This window comes from Chelonoidis abingdonii, chromosome 3 (genome assembly GCF_003597395.2).
Source record: "Chelonoidis abingdonii isolate Lonesome George chromosome 3, CheloAbing_2.0, whole genome shotgun sequence".
Taxonomy (NCBI): domain Eukaryota; kingdom Metazoa; phylum Chordata; order Testudines; family Testudinidae; genus Chelonoidis; species Chelonoidis abingdonii.
The window spans coordinates 44217410-44240846 of record NC_133771.1 but is presented as its reverse complement, the minus strand read 5'-3'; the positions used below and the strand labels follow the sequence as shown (position 1 = coordinate 44240846).

Here is a 23437-nt window from a genome sequence, read left to right as displayed (position 1 = left end):
TTTGTGGCTGGAGTAGCACTTTAGGCAGTTTTCTACATTCTGTTCTCCTTCCTATCTCTATGTTGAGGGGAATTAAAAAAAATATTTTCTGAAAGTAAGCTTTTTATTCAGCATTAATCTATACTGTTGGGCCAGGCACCTGGCCCTAAACAATAGCAAGGAACAACAACAAAATTACTCTGCTCATGGAAAACCAACAGTTAAATTAGGCAATAAATGGCAGCACCTAAATACTGTGAGCAATAGTCAAAATGGCAGAAAAAGAAAGAAATATGTAAACTCATCTACACTATCAAAACAGAAAAGTAGATAGTCTTGACAAGACTACAGTTAGAACCCCTTGAAGACTTTCAGCTACTTTCAAGACTGTGAAGTTTCCAGAGATCCAATTAGGCTTTTTCAAAGGAAGATGGAACCTACCTATCTAGTTGGATTTTGGAATAGAGGTTCCTTTCTCCTTAAATAGGCTAATCTGCACACCAAATTTCTAGTATCAGCCTAATCTGAGGATTAATTTTCCAAATATGGTAAATGCCAATCCTTTTTCCCTAGATGAGAGACCTCTTTAGACTGCTTAGTAGTGGAAGTTGTTCAGCAAGTCTATCATACAGAACTTAAACAATTATTTGTAGTTACCTTCACAGTCTGCATAACCTTATCTCTCTTGCATCTATTGAAGACATGAACCCTATTGTTAGTCCCTGAGAGAGACTGCACAGTTATTACTTGCTATTTTTTTGGTTGCTTATTCCAAAAAGTTCCATTTGCTCCGGTGCTATTCTGAATCTTAAAACTCAGAACAGGGTTTACCAAAAGAAAACAACACAAAAATGAAAACATACACTTTACTGGTCTTGCATCAATTATCACAATAATATTTCTAAGAAAGAAAGAGTCTTACATGTCTACTGAAAAAAAGCTGCCTAACTGAAGAAAATTCCAAGCCATTCCAAAATGATTCCCAGTTCATGGATCGTTGGGACTCTAATCACCATCACACTCATCAAGATATTAATTAAAATAAGAGACACAAGAAAACAAGGTTTCATGTTCACACAAAGTTTCTATGAAACTCTTGACTCACTCAAAGTCAGTTACTAGGTTTATGAATCTCTTGCATAGCATCTATTGCTCAGTCACTATGGTGATGGGCCCTGCAGAAAGTTCACACAAACAGAGGCTTTTCTTGAATGATATTTCAAATTATGCTTCCATAAAGATTCCTTACACTTTATATTGGCATCCCAGCTCACAGCATTAACACTACTCCTAGTCTTCTAATCTTTAGTGCTGTGAAAACAGATTTTTATGAAATGTCAGAATATTGAAGAGCAGTGATCACTACAGATGGAAATGCCCTTAGACTAAGCCTGAATCTGCACTGCAAAGCAACCGGGCTCAAACCTCGGGTCCCAGCTTGACTGTGGCTTGAACCCTCCACTGCCACAGGGTCCTAGGACCCAAAGTCTGAATCTGAGGGATTTGTGTGTAAATGGAGGCGGTGTGTGGTCTCAGGCCTTAATGTGAGGCTGAGCCTGCACTTGCGCTTACCTTGCAGTGTAGATGTACCCTAAGGGGACTACATCTAATCTCTTATTTCATGAGGACAATCAATACTCCAAAACAGAATCATGCGTATCACTTGACTTGAAATCAGGGCCATCTATCTAGCCACCATATAAATTCAGAACTTATCAAATTGCTGCATTGTGATTATGATAACTCCGACTATAATGTTGTCTATCTACATGATAAAGGAGAGCAAGATTAACCAATGTTTACAAGGAATTTCTCCCTTTCTTCTCAAATATGTAGAAAAAAAATTAGCTAGAGTTCTCCATATCAAAGAATAAATCTGCCAATGTGGACACAAGAACAAATGGATATAAACTAGCCATCAATAAGTTCAGGCTCAAAATTAGGCAAAGGTTTCTAACCATAAAAAGAGTGATGTTCTGGAGCAGCCTTCCAATGGAAGCAGTGTGGGGCGGAAAGCTAACTGGCTCCAAGACTGACCTTAAATTTATGGAGAAGATGGTATGATAGGACTGCCTACAGTGGCATGTGGCCCATTGGTGACTGCCAGTAGCAAAAATCTCCAATACCTGGAGAAGGGACAGTAGATGGAGAGGGCTTTGAGTTACTGAAGAGACTACTTTCACAGGTATCTGCCTGATGGGTGTTGCTCACATGCTCAGACTCTAACAGATTGCCAATCTGAGCCAGGGAAAAATTCCTTCCTGACCCCAGATATAGCAAAGACCTTTGTTTTTTTTTACCTTCCTTTGCAGCATGGGGCACAAGTCACTGGCAGATTTAAACTAGTGTAAACAGTGAAATCTCTGTAACTTGAGGTCTTTTAAGCATGATTTGAGGACTTCAGTAACTCAGCCAGAGGTTAGGTGTCTATTTCAGGAGTGGGTGGGTGAGCTATGCAGGATGTCAGGCTAGATTATCATGATTGTGCCTTCTGACCTCAAAGTCTATATATATTTATATATATATATAAGCATATAGCCTCATTGCCAAATTTATCAGTCAAAATTGAGCATATATAATCTTATCACATAAAGGAGAAAATCAGAAACTCATTTGTGGACCATGAGAGAACACCAAAAGACTGCATTCGAATTTCTTTGCCGTGGGCTGGAGTGGGGAATATCTATGCGTTATCTGAGTTGTTGACGAAATCATTTCCCTTCAGAACAGCTCTAAACCAGGCTGATTTGGAAAATCAAGAACCAGCTATACTAACTAAATATACTACAGGATACTAGTTGAAACTTTGCAGTTAACTTGAAATGACTCCAGTAATCCTTGTTTTCCAGAATATAACTAATCCAGTTGTTGTTGGTCAGAGAAATCATTTAGAGAGAGTGCAACCAAAATAAAACAGATGTTACAATTACTTCAAAAATAGATTATAATTAGAAATAAGGCTAGTTTTCTGAAGATCTGTCTTTCAGCAATAACCAGCTGTGACCAGGGTCACAGTGGGGGCTAGCTGAGGTCTTTCAATTAGGGTGAACTGCAAAGAATGGGGCAGATAATCCCCAATCTGGTGGATATTTTCAATACTTAGATTTACCAAACCAGCAGAAAAAAAGCTTCTTTATTACCTCAGTGGTTGCCCAGAAGCCAACAACACAGTTCCCTTGAATTTACTCTGTCATAAGCAGATAGTTAAGGGTTACTGCCTCTTTTACCTGTAAAGGGTTAAGAAGTTCACCTAGCCTAGCTGACACCTGACCAGAGGAACCAATGGGGGACAGAATGTTTCAAAAGGAAGGAGGGAAGTTTCCTTTGTCTTAGTCAGTTTCACTTTCAGCCAGAGTGGAAAAGATCAAGGAACCAGCCTCTTATCAGAGTAGTAAGTTTTAGAAAAGAATAAATAGCTTTATGTTTTTCTTTTGAGACTTTGTCTTTGTGCAATTAGAGGAATAATCAAATTGGGAATTCCTTTGTGTACTAAGTTTGTTGCCCAGGGGAACATCCTCTGTGTTTTGAATCTGTTGTCTGTGAGAGTAGCTGGTATGCTAATCTCTCCAGAGTTTTTTTTTTCTTTTACCTTTCTTTTCTTTAATTAAGTCTTATTTTTAAGAACCTGATTGATTTTTCTTTGTGTTAAGATCCAAGGGGATTGGATCTGGAATCACCAGGAATCGGGGGGGAAAGGAGGAGGATGGTTAAATTCTCCTTGTGTTAAGATCCAAGGGGTTGGATCGGTGTTCACCAGGAAATTGGTGAAGAAGTCTCTCAAGACTACCCAAGGAAGGGAGTTAGTACTTGGGAGTGGTGGCAGCAAAACCAGATCTAAGATGGTAATTCAGTTTAGGGGTTCACATGCAGATCCTCATATCTGTACTCTAAAGTCCAGAGTGTGGGTGAAACCTATGACAAACCTTGACTCAGGACTCCATTCAGGTACCCAAGACAAATATGATAAAGATTTCTGAAAATCTTATTTCATCATATAAAAGAAAAAGTTCTACCAATCCCAAAATATCGCACACATTACCTCCTATGTTCTTACCTAAATACACGCTTATGCCAATTATTATTAACTAAACTAAAATTTATTAAAAAAGAAAAGAAAGAGACTATGGTTAAAAGATCAATATACATATAGACATGAGTTAAATTCTTGAGGTTCAGATTCATAGCACAGATGCTGAACTTTGTAGTTGCAAAGAGTTCCTTTAGAATTTAGTCCACGGGATATAATCCAATATCACCTTCAGGGAGTACCGGCATTACTGGGTTCTCAATCTGATGACTCAAATTTCCTCTGATTAATGTTAAGCAGATCTGAGATACAAAGGATTGGAACCCAAACATCTCTTATACAATTTCAAGCCTTCTTTGATAGGTTGGAGTCCCTTGGGGAACAATAGGTAATTAGGGTGATTTTGAAGAAAGTCCATCACTGGTACTTAGCTATATGAATTAACATAAGGCAATTGCCTGTTCCTTCACCATTCGCAGATAATTTGCTATACATTTCAAAGAGATGAATACAATGATATCACATGTTTATAATACATTTAAATTCTAGGAAGTTCTTTTGATCTCTGAATTAACAGAATGCAGTGTAGAGAGGGACTGTTGATTACATTGTTGACCACTACCCATATGTATGTAAATACACAAAAACATAAACATTATATTATTTGAGTAATTTATTTTGCAGGATGCTTAACTCTTTCTGGCCATGCATCGCACCTAGGGCCGTCTGGGGGGGGGGCAAGTTGGACAATTTGCCCAAGGCCCCGCGAGCTACTCCGGGTTTTCAGCTGCAGGCCTTTCATTCGCTCCAGATCTTCGGTGGTGGGTCCTTCAGTGCAGCAGAAGACTCAGAGCGAGTGAAGGACCCACCGCTGAAGTGCTGCAGCAGGGGAAAAAAAAACGCGATCGGCGGCGCTTAGGCTGCTCTATCACCGCTACTTCATTCTTCAGTGGCAATTTGGCAGTGGGTCCTTCCCTCTGAGAGGAATCCGCCATTGACTTGCCGCCAAAGACCCGGCCATGCCCCAGGCCCCCTGAATCCTCTGGGCGGCCCTGGTCACATCAGCATAACAAGATCAGGCAGACTAAGTGGCAGCTCTTCTTATCCTCAGTTTTTGGGCAGTGCCTCTCTTCAGTAAGAAACCAGATCATAGATTCCCCTCTGAAACCTGTAAAGGGGTCCTGGGAGGAGATCACTGCCTAATGGAAATCGCACTTGTTTGTTCTAGAGATTAACTCAGTATGATAGAAATATTTGAATTAAGAAAAAAACACATTTTTAAAGCTATTCACTTATTCTGTACTAGAATAAATAAGGGAAAAAAATCCTTGAGAAGCGAAGTCAATTTTTGCCTATTTCTAGTAAATGTTTAACTTCTCCTTCAAAAATGTTTATCCTTTCCATGCAAACTCACTGCCCTCTCAAAGTTTCTGCTTTCAGACCAACAGTGATTCTGTATCTAATATATTATTGGCATTTTTGCAACTTTGGGAAAATTGCAAAAGATCCCAGGAGTAGGAACTTACTCATTGCTAAAAGCAATTCCACCAATTCCCCTGAATCGGGCCCCGTGCCTAAGAGGGCCCCGCGCCCAGTGAGAATCTCTTCCCTGGCTAGAGGCGCCTTTTTAATTTTACTCACCCTGGCAGCGCTCCGGGTCTTCGGCAGCACTTCGGCAGTGGGTCCTTTGCTTGCTCTGGGTCTTTGGTGGCACTTGGCAGCGGGTCCTTCAGTGCCTCTGAAGACCTGGAGAGAGTGAAGGACCCGCCACCGAAGTGCTGCCGAAGACTCGGAGCACCTCCCAGTGAGTACAAGCCCTATGTGTTTTTTTTACATGTGTGGTGGGGTTTTTTTGTTTTTTTTTTGTCATCCCTGCCAGGGCCCCATCAAAACTGTTCGAATTGGGCCCTGCACTTCCTAAAGCTGGTCCTGATTGCTCTGGTTCTAGCTTCTAGTCAGGGCTGGCCCCAGGCACCAGCACAGCCAACAGGTGCTTGGGATGGCCAACGGAAAGGGGTGGCAAGTCTGGCTCTTTGGCAGCAATTTGACATCAAGTCCCTCAGTCCCTCTCGGAGGGAAAGACCTGCCGCCTAATTGCCGCCAAAGAAAGAAGCGGCGGTGGTAGAGTTGCAGCCAAATGCTGCCAATCGTGGCTCCCACCCCCCACCCCTCTGCTGAGGGTGACAAAAACGCTGGAGCCGGCCCTGCTTCTAGTCTCCACAAAAACAGTGTACCTGAAGTAGCTTTGGAAGACATGAATGCTAGGAGACAATAAATGATCGGGTAAAGCAAAATATTTTTAAATGTGTGCAGATGATATGATTAGCACAAACATCAGTTATAACAACAAGCAAATTAAAATGTAACTGATTTCACAAACTTATTTTGAAAGTAAAATGGCAAAGCCACATGGATATGCTTTCTAATATTTCCAAAAGTCACCAAATTTGCCATCTGGCAGATAAGCAAGGAAAGTAATTTGAAGAGTCAAAGCCCTAAATCATTTCAACAATTCTCTCTCTGCAAACCCCTAAGAGGTCAAATGACCTGGGGAATACTGGCAAGACAGCTGTTGTGATAAAGCACAAGGAGAGAGGAGAGCTCTGGAAAGTTGGGCTTGATGGTATAGGTAAGGGAAAAGTTGTGGAAGTATGAAACCCAGTGCTTGAGGATGCCACACACCATACACAGAGCCAAATATTACAGGGGCCTCAACCCAGCCTCTGATTCGGTAGGTATATTTCTACATCCTCAGTTAATTGTCAGCACAAATAGTACTGTTTAAGATGACAGTCTACCTGATTTGCCTGCAAAATCAGGGATCTAAATGTTAGCATTTCCACCTACAAGCCCTCACCTGCACATAATAACATGCATAAAATTAGAAGTAATTTAAAAAATAATCGGGCACAAAAATTTTTTTTTTATAAAGCTATGGAACTAATGTACTGGAGGATCCTTTGAGGAGCATTTGAGTTTTTGCCTAATTTCAGTTATCTTATTTAGCTTTTCATTCAGGTTTTTGTGCTTTCCATGTAAATTTGCTGAAGTTCTTCTATTTCACATATATTTTTGATGTTCTAATAATTAATATCCAAGTGGAATCAAAATTAAATAGTAGAAACTGATAAAATGATTTATTTGATTGCTTTAGCCTTTTTCACAAAATGAACTTTGTTTTTTTTTTACGAATTTGTTCATTATTAATTGTTCAATGAATAGTTTTCAAGAACTTACTTGAGGTATGGATTATCTGTGAATAGTTCAGGCAGCATATTCAGTTCTGTTTCTGGTTGAAGTGAATTTCATTTCTATATTAAATAAATCTCAGCTGTGGACCCAAACTTGCTGTCACATGAACAAACTGCATTGTTTACTGTATTTGCTGGAAATCAAACAATAAAGAGTGAACAAAACCAATTTTTAATTCAGCAACAGTTCATGTACAAGCTTTACGCCATTCAACCAGCTATATTTACAATACATTGTACTTGAATATTGACCTTCATTTAAATCTCTATTGTGATATATATATGTTGGGCCAAATCCAGTCCTGGCATGGACAGGTGCATTTCCACTGAAGTGATTTTGGCCCATTATGTTTTTCAGTGAGGACTCCCATTGACAAACTCTCTCTGCCCTTCCAAAAATATAAACTAAAACTAAAAATAAAAATATAAATATGTTTTGGTGAAACTCAAGGGTTCTTTTTTCCCTGCTTGATTATTAAGAATTTGCCATTTTCCCCATTTTTATATATTATGGACACTTAGATAACCTCCTTAATAACAGTTGAGTTAATTAAGATTTACTAAGGAAAAGCTATTTATGACTGTAGTTCAGTTTCAGTAATATATTTTCCCCATTCCAATTCTGAAACTTTTCATTTTAAGTTTGCAACAAAAGTTTCTTGGTATTGAGTCTTCCCTGTTTTGAGAAGAATTTTAGTTTCTTAGAGGATACTTGCCATTTTTATTATTACATACAGTCTTGAACACTTCAATGTATGTGTAGTAGCTTACTGAAAAACAGCACATCATGCCACAAAATTTCACTGTTTTACTTATTGTATGTTACGTTAAAGCAGTTGTCATTAAAAAGTCTACATTTGCTAACAGTTATCACACATTGCTATCTGAAATACCAGTTATATCCTAAAAATAGAGACTAGTGTGAATTAACTACTGCCAAATGTGGACATTTTAGAACAGTAGGATAATGTAATTTTTTAAATATCATTTTAACATCAAAATACATTTTCTGTTCATCTATGTCACCCATGCATCTAGAAATGACATTATGGTTTATCCTGTCCGCAGACTTACTGGCTCTAGTGTTCCTGATCTTATTGTGAGCATGAGCAACCAGATGTGGCTACATCTGCAATCTGATGACAGCATTGGCTCACCTGGATTCAAAGCTGTCTATCAAGGTATGAACCAAATTAAATTAACTCATTTACATTCATAATCTAGGATCCTTTGATACACTACAAAACATATATGTATTTATATGTACTTTAAATGGGTTTTGTATAACAAGGCAGCCTGTCAGTGCTAGACCAATGGACTAATGGCTAGTGCAGGGGTGGCTCCAGCCTCTTCCTGGTAGAGGGGCTGAGGTGGGCCAGACGCAAAATTAGAGGTCTGTGCCCTCCTCCCCACCCCCACGCAACAAGACCCCGCCCTCCCCAGGCTCCACCTGCTGGCTAGGTCAGAGTCTGAAAGCTATAGTTGGGCAGTGCAAGGCACTGGCTGCTTGTAGCTGGTAAGAACTGCCTGGGTTGGGGACTGCCATGTGCCCCAGCAGGCTGGGACACAGGCCAGGGACTGCTCTCAGGAATCCCAGCCTCCTGCCTGGGCTGACTTCTCCACTGCTGCCCCATGTCTAGTGTTAAGCAATGCCTCACAGGAAATGTTGGTTTGGAATGGCTGAGAATGGTGTTGTAATAAAAGTGAAAGCCAAAATTTTCATACTTGTGTGCTTAAAAGTGAATGGAAGCTGTAGATCTACATCACCTTTGAAAATCAGGCCACTTTTATTTAGGTTCTGAAGTACAGAATTAATTGCTTAACTTTAGATACCTAAGTTTGCAAATCTTGGTTAGTATTATCAACCTTCAAAAGAGTTGGGATGGGTAAAGCATTCATATTGTTTTCATACACCATAGAGGTTCTTTTCAGTTTTAACAAAAGATATACCTGCCATATAAGCCACAGAATGAATGTATTTATTATGGTTGTCAGTAAAAGAAGGGCCAGCATATACAGGGGGAAACTATGGTCCAGAATAAAGAAGTTGTGGAAATTCTTAAGCCCTCTACTTAGCTAAATTTATTCTGCTATTATGATAATCAGATAAGTGCCTGTAATGGGGTGCACTTAACCCTCGTGAGTGCCCTGTGGGGCAAGTGCGTATGCCTGCGCTCACATTCTCTCTCTCTCTTCCCCGCCCCCTCAGATTGTCCAAGCTCTGGGATAGAGCAGTGCCCCAGAACTCCCTTCCTGGAGACAATGTCTTTGTCCTCTTGGGGTTCCTGGCTGCATAACTATAGTTCATTTTTCCCTCTGGGGTGCCTCAATGTCCAGATCACATTCCCCCAGTGGTTAATTGGGGTGAGGAGAGAAGGCTCTTTACAGGATATAATTTATCTTGTCCTGGAATTTCTCTAGCACTGTGGAAGTTGGGTCCATTATCTGAGTCTGTTGGTGTTAGGGCAACCTTCTTGCTGAGAGTTTTTAACGGTGCCTTGTCCTGCCTGGAACCAACACTAGTGTGTCTGGCATGTTTTCCTCTGTGCCAGAGGCAGCCTTGATACTGGGGAATCTTTCGTCTCTGGACTAAACTCTCCTGACTCCTTTTAGATTACTCCCATTTTAATCCATGAAAAAGGTGGTAATATTGGCAGGAACTTACACCTGAGAAGCCTGTTATTTTTCATCTTTCATGAGGGTCTAGAAGGAGTTGTCTTCTTTCTTTACCACCATTTGTGAAACCGCTCCCTTCTTTTCACCATTGGTCAGCATACATGACAACTTGTCTGAAATTGGATGGTGATAAAGCAGGGGCTGATGTCAATTCATCTGCTACAGTGCAAGAAGCTTAATGTTTTCTGCTTCTCTTCATCACACCATCATGCCTGCGTCAGTGTCATCATCTGACAGTTACAGAACATTTCTGAAATAGTCAGTTTGGATAGCTGGTACACACAGTTCAAGAAGAAACTCACTGTTTCTTCGTTGATATCTTCCCCTTTTCTTTGGTCTCCAAAGAGCTGCTGCATGCTGTTAGAGATCACAGAATCAAAGAAGAATAGTGTTGGAAGAGATCTCAGGAAGTCATCTAGTCCAACCCCAACTAAATCATTCTAGCCAAGGCTTTGTCAAGCCAGGCCTTAAAAACCTCTAAGGATGGAGATTCCACCACCTTCCTAGGTAACCCATTCCAGTGTTTCACCACCCTCCTAGTGAAATAGCTTTTTCTAATAACAAACCTAGACTCCCTCACTGCAACTTGAGACCATTGATCCTTTTTCTGTCATCTGCTACCACTGAAAACAGCCTAGATCCATCCTTTTTGGACCCCCCCGCCTTCAGGAAGTTGAAGGCGTCTATCAAATCCCCCCTCACTCTTCTCTTCTGGTGACTAAATAAGCCCAGTTCCCTTTGCCTAACCTAATAAGTCATATGCCCCAACCCCCTAATGATTTCCGTTGCCCTTCACTGGACTCTCCACAATTTGTCCACATCCTTTCTGTAGTGGACAGCCCAAAACTGAACGCAATACTCCAGATGTGGCCTTACATCCCTCGATCTGCTGGTGGTGCTCCTACTAATGTGAACACCCTCTGCTGGCTTCTCCTCTGTTTGCAGTTCACTCGGTTCACAACTGGCTGCCTTTTTTATAAGGCTGCTGGCTCGAAGCAGTTGCCTCAGCTCAAAGCCTTCCTTCCAATCAACCTCAAGGCCCACTGTAGCTCCTCTCAGATGGTTCCAAGGCAAACTCCCTCTGTTGACTTCTCCTCCGTTCACAGAGATACCACACCTAACCCAGAATCTGCATCTGTTATCACCTGGGCAACTGATCACTTGGATCAAATGCAACAGCAGAGAGTTTAGTTCTTTTTTACACATTTGACATTTTCTTCTATGCTCTCACTGGCTAGTGACAAATCTAAGGTCTCCATGGGGGTTGGTCACTTTTCTCTATCTAACAAAGGCTTTCAACAGAAAAATGTACTTCTCAGATACGCTGAATATTCTTTTTTTATTATATGGTCATTGAGGCCCAAATCTGTTCTAGCTTTTGGACTTTCACCATCTCCTTGATAAGCAAAATAAGCTTGGTGGAAAGCATCCTTTCTGAAGGCCACATAATTTTAAAATTTATATTGTATTGTAGTTCAGATATGTCTGCATAAACTGTGGGGTATGGCCTGTTTGTAGTGATTTAAAGCAAAATGTAAATGTACCTTTGATGTTGAAGGCTTTAAAAAAAATAGATAGCAAGACTGATGAGCATCTGCAGAAGATGGAGGAAGAGACCAAGTTTACTGCTCTGATGTTGGGGTTTACCCAAACTAGTTAAAGAGAAGGAACAATGCTTCATCAATTTGCAGCAGCTTCTCTGTTTCTTTTAATCTACTACTACTGATACAGAAGGCTCATCTGTATCGGCAACAAAATAGGAAAGTTAAGGGGAGACATTTTAAACTGAGATTTGCTTAAAGGGTTGTTTAGCTGTGCATTAAAATTGTGCATCTAATGAGCTCAGTGCTTTCCTGAAAACATAGTCCTGACCTCTATTTCATTTCCGTCCATTTCTTCACATTCCTTTGCATACCATTTTGTCTCTTTCCCTGTGGCGTGAAGTAGAATTATTACAGATTCTGGGTATTGAAGATAATACAGTGTGAATACATGGTCCAGTTTTACTCACAAAGGAAATAGCAACTCTACTCAAAAATGGTTTTCCTTCTGGCATGGGAATCTGTGACTCTATTAAGGTTAGAAGTCCTGTGATATAGAAAAGGACTTCTGTTGATACTTTCTCATCCCCCCCAAAAGATGATTTTGTCTCATCAAGAATATGAAAAAATGTAAATTCTACATTCTGATTTTACATCACTTTTCTTTTCATGTGAGATCGGTTCCAGCTTCCTGACCTAGAGAGGTGAATTTTTACTGTATCTGTCCACCTTATCAAAGATATCTTTATTTCTTTGTGGGTTACAGTCACTGCTACTATACAGGGAGGTTCTTTGGCTTTACTACAGCACCACAGTTGTCCTCCTTAGATGTGGTAATAGTGTCTATATTGCTCAGACATCGGGAAATACACTGTAATATTGATAATGTTATCCCTAGACCTTTTGACTCAAGATGTCTTATTCTACATCTTCATCCTGTGTTATTCCACCTTGGTCCTCAGAGCATGAAATGTTAACAATATCTTGATTTAATGTGCCCTGTGGTGATTCAGGTTGTATTGTTGCAATCCATGGAAATATTGAGTTTGAACTGATTCCTAGAAATGTAAAAGTCTTCTTTGATGGCAGCATATAACCTGTTTTTATTGTCTACGCCAATGTCATCAATTTTGGACTGTTTATAGGAAGCCTTTCAGCTTCTCTTTGTCATTGATCGAAGATACCTATTTGCCATTTCAGCATACCACCCTCTTGATAAGTGTAAAATCTTCAACCATGCCACTCTCAAAACAGTCTTCAAAGATTCTGTTTAACATCTTTCCACCAGTCAAAAACCTGTTCCAGCACAGAATCTCATTTCATTGTGACAAAGTTAATTGATTGCCCACTTTGAGCCTTTAGGGGACTTCCCTTTAGTTTGCTGGTCACCAAAGACAGCCTTTTTGATCACAGTTACCTCTGAGAGAAAGGAGAAATGCAAACTTTGATGGCTCATCTTCTCATCACTATGTTCCTGCAAAGTTGCCTGCATCCTTATTTGAAATGTTTACCTAAAACAGCGTCTGAGTTTTATTTAAATCAGACCATGAATCTTCAAGTTTTCTTTCCAAAGCCTTAAGAGCTCCTGGATGAATCTTGGTTCCGTAATCTAGAAATTTAAGATGAATTCTACATCTGTTTGGCTAAAACTAAGATATTTAGGATGTCTCTTGGATAATTTGTAGTTTATAGAGAGGAATGTAAAGGGTAATGTTATTTGTGCCCCAATCCTTTCTGAGTGAATTAGATTATTTATTTAAGATACCAATACATGATGGATTCTTCGTTCATTATGCTAGGCCTAGGGTGCTGCTCAGGCTTGCCTTCACAACATTTTCATATCAGAAATATATAGTACTGCTACATGCAATATTATATGCAATCTTATTCAACCTTACTATCTCCATTTGGCATCCAGGGACAATGCTAGCTTTGAGAAGGCAGTTCTGTTTAATTAGAACTCTCCAGTCCACCTTGGTTTTACTCCTAACTAAACTTCCACAAATGTTTTTTTTTATGCAAATATATGTATATACACAGAAGGAAAATATATTATACACGAATAATTGGCTCTTCAAGAGAGTTGCTGCTACGTATTTCTGCTACCTGCCCACATTTCCCTTTTATTCAGTTATACTCTCCTAGGATTCTGGGACTTAATGGGTAGAACTGATGTGATAGAGACAACTCAGCCCTGTATATCCTCAGGTCCAAACATCTGGTGTCTTACGCAGTTGCAAAAGGCATTGCTTTTCTAAAAGGATTCTTAAATTCAACTACGTTACAGGGCAGCTTCTCACACATGTGAATACGTAGTGACATTGCTCGTCAAAGACCTATGGTTGCTGGTAACTCTTTTAAACACACAGGAATGATGTAGGTACCATACCATAACATCTTATGTCACCTGTGGAATAGAAGATAGTACAGGCAACACTGAAATTGGAGTCGGCATGTTCACTCAGAAGGGCTGGTGGAAGCTTTGTTTATTATAAAAATTATTAACATATAGCTATATTTATATTACTTTTCAGTAGCATAATCAAGTGGCATGATTAGAAGGACCAAAAATACAAGCATCTTGTTTATGAAATAAGTGAAATGTGTATCAGACTGATAAAAAAACACCCATGATATAGAGTAGTTTGTTTTAGAGGTAATGTGAAAATGCTGATGTGGGAAAAAATTCTTGGGGTGGGGGGAAGTAGTCTTATATATCAAGACCTATAAAAGAAGGCTTGTAAATAACTGTTATAGTTTCAATTGTTCTCATTCCTACTAAATTCCCACAAGGAGAAATTGTTACTGAATTTTGATTTTTCTTTTTGTTTTATTTAATTTTGCAAAATTTAAATAAAATAGCACATTCCCTGTGGTTGCATTCCTAGGAACATATTTAATAGAATTTGAAAATCTGAGATGATTGATATGTGGAAGCTACTTCTAGAAATGACTGTTAGCATGCAAGTAATTTCCCACATTGATTTCCAAATTTTACTTATTAAAAAGACATAAAAGTTGTGCAGATGCAGCACAAGATTCCATATGTAAAGATTGATATGACTATGCAGAAACCTTAAAGTAAGTCAGATGTGCTTTTCTTTGAGAAAATGCAAAAAGCTATGTTTAGTTCTTTACACATTCAGTATGCTTGTCAATGAAGGTCCAGAATACAAATACTATTACTTTAAACAGATACCTGCTGTATATTTTGAGTACCTTTGCAGGTAACCTTACATTTGAGACATTTTCTCAACAAATTAAATTTCTGCTAACCTGCTCCTTTTCAATAGCTTGTGTTTCATTTGAGATAATATGGAGAAATTGTGCTCTGGTTAGAGCTGGTGAGAGTTGTGAATAAAAGTGGAAATAATCACTTTTTAGATACAATAGCATTATTTTATTACTTTATTGGGTTAAATGCTTTCAATATATTATAATTATTTTGGCAGCTTTATTTTATTAAAAATTATCAGGAACTGAGTGCTGCCGCTTATTTTTTAGCAAATATCTTATTCTTATGTTAAACACAATACTGCTTTATTTTGAAAATGATATTGTACGGGTAATCTTCAGTATCTCCTCCTATGTAGTTGAAAGTAGAGGTCTTTGTACTGGTTGTTAATGCCTTGTTGTTTGAGTCCTTATAGAACTAAAAAAATACAAATCAAACCCAATCCCCCAAAGGTCTAAATTTATCAAATCTTTGGTTAAACAAATACTATTTGTTCCATGATAATAAAGAGATTTTTTTAAAAAAAGAGGATTTGAAAATGTCTAGGAATTAAGTTTAAAAAAAAAATAAAAGCCTGTCCCTGTAAGCTGAACAGTTGATGAAGCCTGTGGATCACCCAATCACAAATATTCTTGGCTATGTTTTTTAGTATGTTGTATTAATTATAAAAGAATAAGATTGTCTCTTAGGTTACTGCCCCTAAACTCTGTAGTTTTTGTATCTGAAAGTCTTCCCTTTCCCTGGAGTCTGTCCCTGAATGGCCTCACAGACAAGAGAATGGTTCAAAAACTTCCTGAGCTGATCCTGAGTTACAATTCTGAGGGCAAAGACTTAAATATACTCTGTTCAAGAAATACCTCATGATATTGAGTTTTACAGAAAATATCTAAAAGCCTGGGTTAAAATCCTTGTTGTGTGGTAGTCAATGATGAAACTCTCTGACTTCAGTAGGACCAGACTGCTATAAGTAAAAAAAACAAAAACAAAAAACTATTAGGTTTTGTGGCTAAAGCAGATGCCTTTTTCTGTGTTGCAGGGTGATAGTCATCAATAATATTTTCTATTTGTAAGAGCAATGAATTTATGATAAAATCTTGGAGTAACTTTTCATAGTATGATATCAAAATGATACGAATAAAGATCCCACCACTGCAAGGTACTGAATGTCTCAACTTCCTCTGAAGCAATTGAGTATTCTTAGTGTCTCACAGGAGTCATAGGAAATATCACTATATACAGAAAAGTAGTATGCTTTTTGGAATTTAGTATGGCATTTTATCGGGAAATAATTTGGAGACATTTTTAATACAAACTACCCCCTGAAAATAACAGTCTAAAATACATCCACTTCTTAGAAGAATCATTCTGAGCTGTTCAATTTAAATTCATCACACTCATTGACAAAGTACTTTTTTTCAAATGATATTGCGTATGTTTTACCATAGCTGTTTAACTTTTAGCAGAGGACAAACTAAAGGAATTTCTCCCTTTGATTTTCTGCTGTGTAGTAAAAACAGGGCCTTGTGTCAGACACATTAAAGAATTTGTTGAGTAAAATGCTATAGGTTTAGAACACATGTCCACAGTGTTATAGGATGTCCTTACCCAAGGCCATCCCAAGAGAATTATGGGGCCCTGAGCATCGGCACCAAGTTTCTAATCTGCTGGGGAGTGCTTCCCCCCCCAGCTCTACCTCGGCCCTGCCCCCACTCCACCCATTCCCNTGCTTCTTCCCTGCCCAGTTCTGCCCCCTCCCTCGAGCATGCTGCACCCTCGCTCTTCCCTTCCTCCCCCCTCACCTCCTGACACCACAAAACATCTGATCTGTGGCAGGCAGTAGGTGCTGAGAGGGAGGGAGAGGTGCTGATCAGCAGGGCCTGCTGGCCGCCAGAAAGCACTGGGGGGAGGGGGAGGTTCTGGTAGAGAGGCTCCTCCTCGTCTCACCTGCCCACCTCACCTCCCCGTCCACCTTTTCATGATGAAGTGTGGGGCCCCCCAAACCGCGGGGCCCAGGGTAGTTGCCCCAATTTGCCATACGCAAGCGACGGCTCTGTCCTTACTGGAGCACCCTCTTCCATCAATCATTTAGCCTCAGTTTCCAAGATGGTCTTCCACAGCTCTGCCTACCTTCCAACACCTTCTGAGTTGCAGAGACATAGTTCTCAGGTTTTCCTTTACAGTTCTATCCCTTTTGGGACACTCAAAGTCCAAAAAAAGTATGAAGCAATATAAACTCTTCACATTCCTCTGGGATATCTGCTGGTACCACTCTGGCCCTGGTCCTGGGTCTGGCCAGCCTTCTCTCCCACAGTGAGAGCTCCACATCTGCTCTATCTGCTCCTTCCAGCTGAATAGGATTTTTCTCTTTAAGCCTCTCCCTGGAACCGCTTCCTGGTGCGGGTCTCTTAATTTGAGCTAATTGGCCTTCAGTAGCCCATTAACCCCTTCCTGTCTTCTGAGCTCCGTATACACAGATTCTTTTCCTACAGACAGAGAAAGTATACTTTATTGAACTTTTAGCTTACAATGTGCAGGAATTAATTTTGACTATTCTGCAGCAAAGACGATATATGAATAATTTTGAGTGATATGCTGGAAAAGCTGCCAAAAGAATGATTCAGTGGAGTAGAGTTCAGAACAATATTATATTTAAACTATATAGTGCCAAAACCACTGGAAACAAGGGGACAGGATGACAGATGTTAATTAGCCTTTTTATTAAGAATATTGTGAGAGAGAAGGAAAAAAGAAGTCCATTTTATATTTTGCACCAAAACATTAAAATAACATTGTGGGTACAAAATCAAGCACTCAAAGGTCATTGCAGTCAATTTATACATACTACACACAGCAAAAAGAACCTTAAAACTTTATTTAAACTGAAAAGTCATAACATTCTAGAATTTAGAGAGCCTGTTCAGTCCCCTTTTGTGCATGCAGTCTTTAAATACATGATCCTTCCATCCTGCCTCCCTCCTTCTCCCCCTCTGGACCTCTGCCTCATTCATCACATAGGATGGACAAAGCTTAGGGAATAAGGCAGTTGTTCAATATTTTTATCCACATCGTTCAATGCATGATCTTTGCCTTATTTGCTGCACATAATCTTTCACTGAATGTGGACTCTTTTCAAAAGCATTCTTGACCATAATAGTTTGGATATGTCTACACAGCAAAAAACACCTGCAGGTGGTCCATGTCAGCCAATTCAGGCTTGCTGGGCTTGGGCTGAGTGGCCGTTTCATTGCTGTCTAGACTTCTGGACTCAGGCTAGAGCCCAAGCTCTAGGACCCTGAAGGGAGGGAGTGTTCCAGGACTCAGGCTCCAGCCCAATCCCAGAAGTCTACACAGCAATGAAACAGTCCTGCAGTGCAAGTCCTGCAAGTTCAAGTTGGCTGGCACAGGCCAACTGTGGGTTTTTCTTTACTTGGATAATATTGCTCTCTGTAAACTTCCATGGTAGGAAATGAGTGAACTCTGTATATTCTTTGAAATAAATATATCAGGATGCAATCAAAACAAGCTGTGCTCTGGAAGATGCTTCTAAATTAGGCCAAAGCTTTTTCCTTCCTATTTCTGTCTTTCTTTCTCCCTGTTCACATATATTCAGTTATCTCTTGACCTTTCCTCCTTTAGGCCCTGATTCAGAAAAGCACTTAAGCAAGCATACTGTGATAAAGTTTCTCCTCTACCTTGGTGGGTCCTGCACTTATTGGCAGATTTTGCTAGCCTCAGTGATCTTCCTGTGTTGGATCAGGAGTTGGGAGGTTTTGGGGGGAACCCACGCCTGCCCTCTACTCCAGGTTCCAGCCCTGGGCCCTGTGGACTGCAGCTCTAGAGTGCCTTCTGGAACAGCTACACGACAGCTACAATTTCCTGGGCTTCTTCCGCATGGCCTCCTCCCAATGCCTTCTTCGTCCTCACCACAGGACCTTCCTCCTGATGTCTGTTAACGCTTGTACTCCTCAGTCCTCCAGCAGCGTGTCCTCTCACTCTCAGCTCCTTATGCACACACCACTAACTGTAGTGGGAGCCTTTTTATACCAGGAGTCCTGATTAGCCTTAATTAATTCTAGTAACTTCCCAATTGGCTGCAGGTGTCCTAATTAGCCTGCTTGCCTTAATTCGTTCTAGAAAGTTCCTGAGTGTTCTGGAATAGTCTCTGTTATCTTACCCAGGGAAAAGGGAGCTAATGTATCTTCCTTCGACCACTCTCTTGTAGCCATCTGGCCTGACCCTGTGACAATACACATAACTTCAAGCACATGTTAAATCCCATTGATTTCAATGAGACTTAAATATGTACTTAAGTGTATTGGTAAATTAGGAAGTTTTAATTTGCAATGTGCATTTTAGCCATTAGTTACAACTACCAGTAGTCAGACTTTTACTTTGGCAATAATCAGTTCTTCACATAGTTGTGTTACCATAGGGAAAACTCTGCACTGAATTTTACTATGATGTTATGTAAATCAACAGATGCATAGTTCCATGCAATGCAAGTTAGTTGCATGGGTGGAGAAATGGCAGTCTCTTCTTTTTCCCAGTACAAGGCATTTTGAATCACTTCCCACTATGGCAAACTGTTATCAATAAAAATGATATGAAGCAGTTCTTGCTGTGTTCTAGCATGAACTGATTTTCTAAAATATAATGGCAGCTGTTCAGCCAAGTCCTACAGTAAGTTTTAAAATATGTGGAATATTTATAAAGTGCAGTACAGCACTACTCAAGTTTCCTATATGGAAAAAGACTATTTTAGAATGGGCAAGTTACCAGTCTGGAAGCAATAGATTCTAACTCCAGTGTGGTAGATTACTAATAATTACTAGAAAAATCCAATTTATAATTCAGTAGCAGTGAAATCCTCATCACTAACTTTACACAAAACAGGATTTATACAGGTGAAATATACAGGGTTGAGTTGGAGGATGGAACCCACCTCCCAACCTGTAAATTACCCAAACAGCCTCTGTACAGCTGTTACTATTGCTCTAGGTGCAATTCATTAAAAAACAGCAAAGGAATCTCAAGACTAGTTTGGTATAAAGTGTGTTGGAAATGCATTTTGATACAATATGTTCTCTAGATGTTTTATGGTCAGTGCAGTAATGTACCTCTAATGCCCTTTTATTACTATTTATTATTTAAAATTATTACTGTGGTAGCACCTCCTGAAGGCCTCAACAAAGATGGGACCCCACTGTGATGAGTACTATACTAAAAATTAGGTAAATTACAGTCACTGTCTCAAACAACTTAGTCTAACAGATATTCCATTCAATTATAATGTTTGATGTATTGACTTACTTGTTAAAACACTTGCTGAAAACATCTTGGATTCTCTTGTAGGAGTCATTGAAAATGCTAATCCATTGGGGAAAATATTTTGTGGAAAAAAATTATTGGGGGATGTTGGTTTGTTTTTTATGCCTTGGACTATGTCCCATTCTGTTAAAGATAAAACAGAAGAGGGAAATAGAGCAATAATTAGAGAGGTGATTGTGATAGAAAAATAGGAACTTGGGGTACCATGGTGGTGGACATGGAATAAGAACCTAGACAGGTACATGGGTAAATAGATAGCTACACAGTGATCAAGAGGGCCTTATTATAAAAGAGAACAGAAAACTGTTTGGACACAGAAGAAAATGGGTCTTTCTCCCTGTTTGTTTTAAACCAGAGTTGAACTGAGAATAAAATAGCAGCAGTGCTATTCCTGCAAACCAAGCTCTGCCCATTTGATTCATCAAAATGAGGTCTTTCGATGTGATTGTAGTCTTGGACCACATTTTCCACATGTCTATCTACTTTATAGATAGCTCTGACCTAAGAAGCACTTGAAACAATTTGCTGCATGGCATGTCCACCAATGAAAAAAGTTACTCAGTCATCTCTGACTTTGTATGAGGCTTTCTAATTTAATATTACTTTTGGACACAAGGAAAGCCAAGAAATGTAAAGCTTGTGGTGTGCAAAGGCCATTTTTTTTGTTCAAATGCTATTTACAAGTGTATCCTTTTGTTTCTAAGTATGTACTGTATATAAGCTATAGCTGTTGATTTATATGCAAATCATAGTTTAATATTTCAAAGGATTATATTTTTGTTGCCTTCAACTAATCTATTTGTCAGGTTTTAAGGGGAGGGCTGCATTTAAATCATTAGCTGTGGTGTTTCTTGTTGACTAAAGTTCCCTCTCTTCACCTCTGAACCAGCAAGGATGGAAGGTAGAGTTTCCTCAGAGCGTATAGACACTTACTTTCATTGATTCCCCTTATCAAAGATACAGTAGCTATCAAATCTTTGTGCATTGTTTTTTGCTAAAAGGCTGCCACTGTTATCTTGGAAATACAATATGCTGAAGGTTTAGTTTATTGCTTTCCTGTTAAGTAAAGAAAAGTAACTTTGTAATTCCCAGTGCATATGATTGCAAGAACAAGAATGTCCCATCTTCTGGTGGATTCTTTTGCTCTTGCAGCTACAATGATCTGGCACATACATTCTTTGTTCTTAGATCTTTTTATTTTCCTTAAGGATAACTATTTTCTATCCCTCAAGTCAAATTTATTTATTGGTTTCTAAATCAATCTTCAGTCCATTTCTACTTTACCTTTAAACTATTTTGCTATTATTCATAATATTTTTTTAATTCAAATATTTTTGCTGAGTGAAGATTTTTGTTTTCTCCTAATTTTTTTGGTCCCACAAGGATATTCAGGGGAATCAGTACCTTTGTTTCTTTCACATACACCATTCTCCATAGAAACTTCATGCAATCCAAGTTGCAGGATCTAAGTTTGCTAAATTCAGCCCAAAAAACTAACTTTCTAGGTGTGTCTCAGTGTTTGTTCAGGCTGTGCCTGGTACTTTCTTGATCCCTTCTCTCACAAACGCAGATGTGTATACTTCCACCGAATAATGCCCAGCAAAAACACTCTGCTTACGTAGTTGCAATTCCTGCAAGGACTCATGAGTGCCCATAGTTTGGTTTGAGAATCCTATTGTTTCTTACATTTATCCCAAATGAAGGGTGGCTGTTACATTCACCAGTTTCAAAGACATTTTGCCTACAACAATATGAATCTCATAATTCTTATACATGAAAAATATGTAATTATAAATAAATCCAACTACTCTATAGTTATGAAGTATGATGGCTGAGTGTTTAAGATTGAGTGTGCGTCTTGCTTAATCCCACATTGAAAGTTCACTTAGTTGCAAGATGGGTTTCTGATCCATTGGGTTAGGCCAGTCAAAGGTGATCAGATGTGAGGCTGGCTATGTCACTTCTTTGTTTGCTGTTGGCTATGAAACTGATGTGCCTTAACTACATTAGCCCAAAGAGTGATTGACTTGGCAGAACTTTGACTTGCTTCATAGTTTAAGCTTTCTATAAAGGATGCACAGTGTATTTAAGAATTACAGAGGAATAGTTTATAGCCCTGAAATAGTTCATGCATTATATACTGGTGTTTAATATGATACATTGACATATGGAGGGAAATTATACGCTTATTCTTTTAGATATGGAGTGCTTGTGCCATTTTGGGGATATTTTTTTTTTAATATTCATTATCCATGTATATAGATCAACAGTGATAGTTTTGTGGAATGAGCACTGATGCAATTTAATTCACAAGATTGAGGTACTTTTAATAAGTGAACTTAAAAGGAAGGATTGTTTTGTAGTCGAGGCACTTGGCCTGGAATTCAGGCTTGGGTTCATATTTCAGCTTTACGAACTTTGTGTGTGAGTTTGAGTTGTCACATAGTTGTTCTATACTTCTATTCTCCTTCTGTATTATGGGGATATTGTATTTGTGTTGCCGGCGTGTTTTGAAGAAAAATGCATTAATAATTGCGAGGTGCTCAGATATGACACATATAGAAATACAGATACATTTAATACAATTTGTTCTGTTGTCCTCAAAAATAGTAGTCAAAATTAACATAATGAATTAGTTCAGTTTTCCAGATGTCAGACATAGGTTTTGCAATAGATAGCCATAAATATATTGTATCAACATGTTAACATTGTTTTTGTATTAAATTTAATTTCATGCACAGAGGGTTCACTAAAGCTGTATAAAAAGAACAGGAGTACTTGTGGCACCTCAAAGTTGCATATTACTTACACATCTTGCTCCACTGAATCTCTGTGAGCCTCAGAGTGGGATTCATCCACACTTAAGGGTGACCCACAAGCCTCAACCAATTTTAGGCCAATAGGAATTTTAAGAACTTTGGGCCAATGCTACTTCCTCCCTTGGCAGTATTTCTGTCACTGCGACCTGGACTAACATTTATGCCAAAAGAAGCTGCAGTTAACATGGAGTGAATCTAACTCACAGAATCCAAATTACCTCCTTGCAGTTGCAGGCTTTGACAAATCCAAGTAAAGTTAGGGTTTACTGTACTTCACAAATTTGCCAATATATGTTGCAGAAACAATGCTTTACATCACCTATTAAGTTTCATGAGTTGAGACCCACAATAAAGGGGCTAATCTAACATTTTGAAACATCCATCATTTATAATGCTTATCTTGTCTTCTGTAAATGATGGTATAAAATGCAAATGCATCACAGCAAGTGATTAACAAGATTTTATGAGTTTTTCCCTTGAACAATATTATGATAAATTCCCACAATAGCATTTGATTTTTTTGACAGTCTTCTTTTTTTTTCCACTAGAAGGATCAAGCAAGGAAAATTAGTTTGCCCTTC

At 39.0% G+C, this 23437-nt stretch overlaps 1 protein-coding gene across 1 annotated transcript in view; it reads left to right on the top strand.

The window, feature by feature from the left end:
* The window catches only part of CSMD1 (CUB and Sushi multiple domains 1), a 2093217-nt gene that overhangs the window by 1488651 nt on the left and 581129 nt on the right, over positions 1-23437 (top strand). Inside the window, exon 12 of the mRNA XM_075063712.1 lies at positions 8326-8438. Within this exon, the coding sequence (XP_074919813.1) occupies positions 8326-8438 (113 nt within the window). The remainder of the gene's footprint in view (positions 1-8325; positions 8439-23437) is intronic.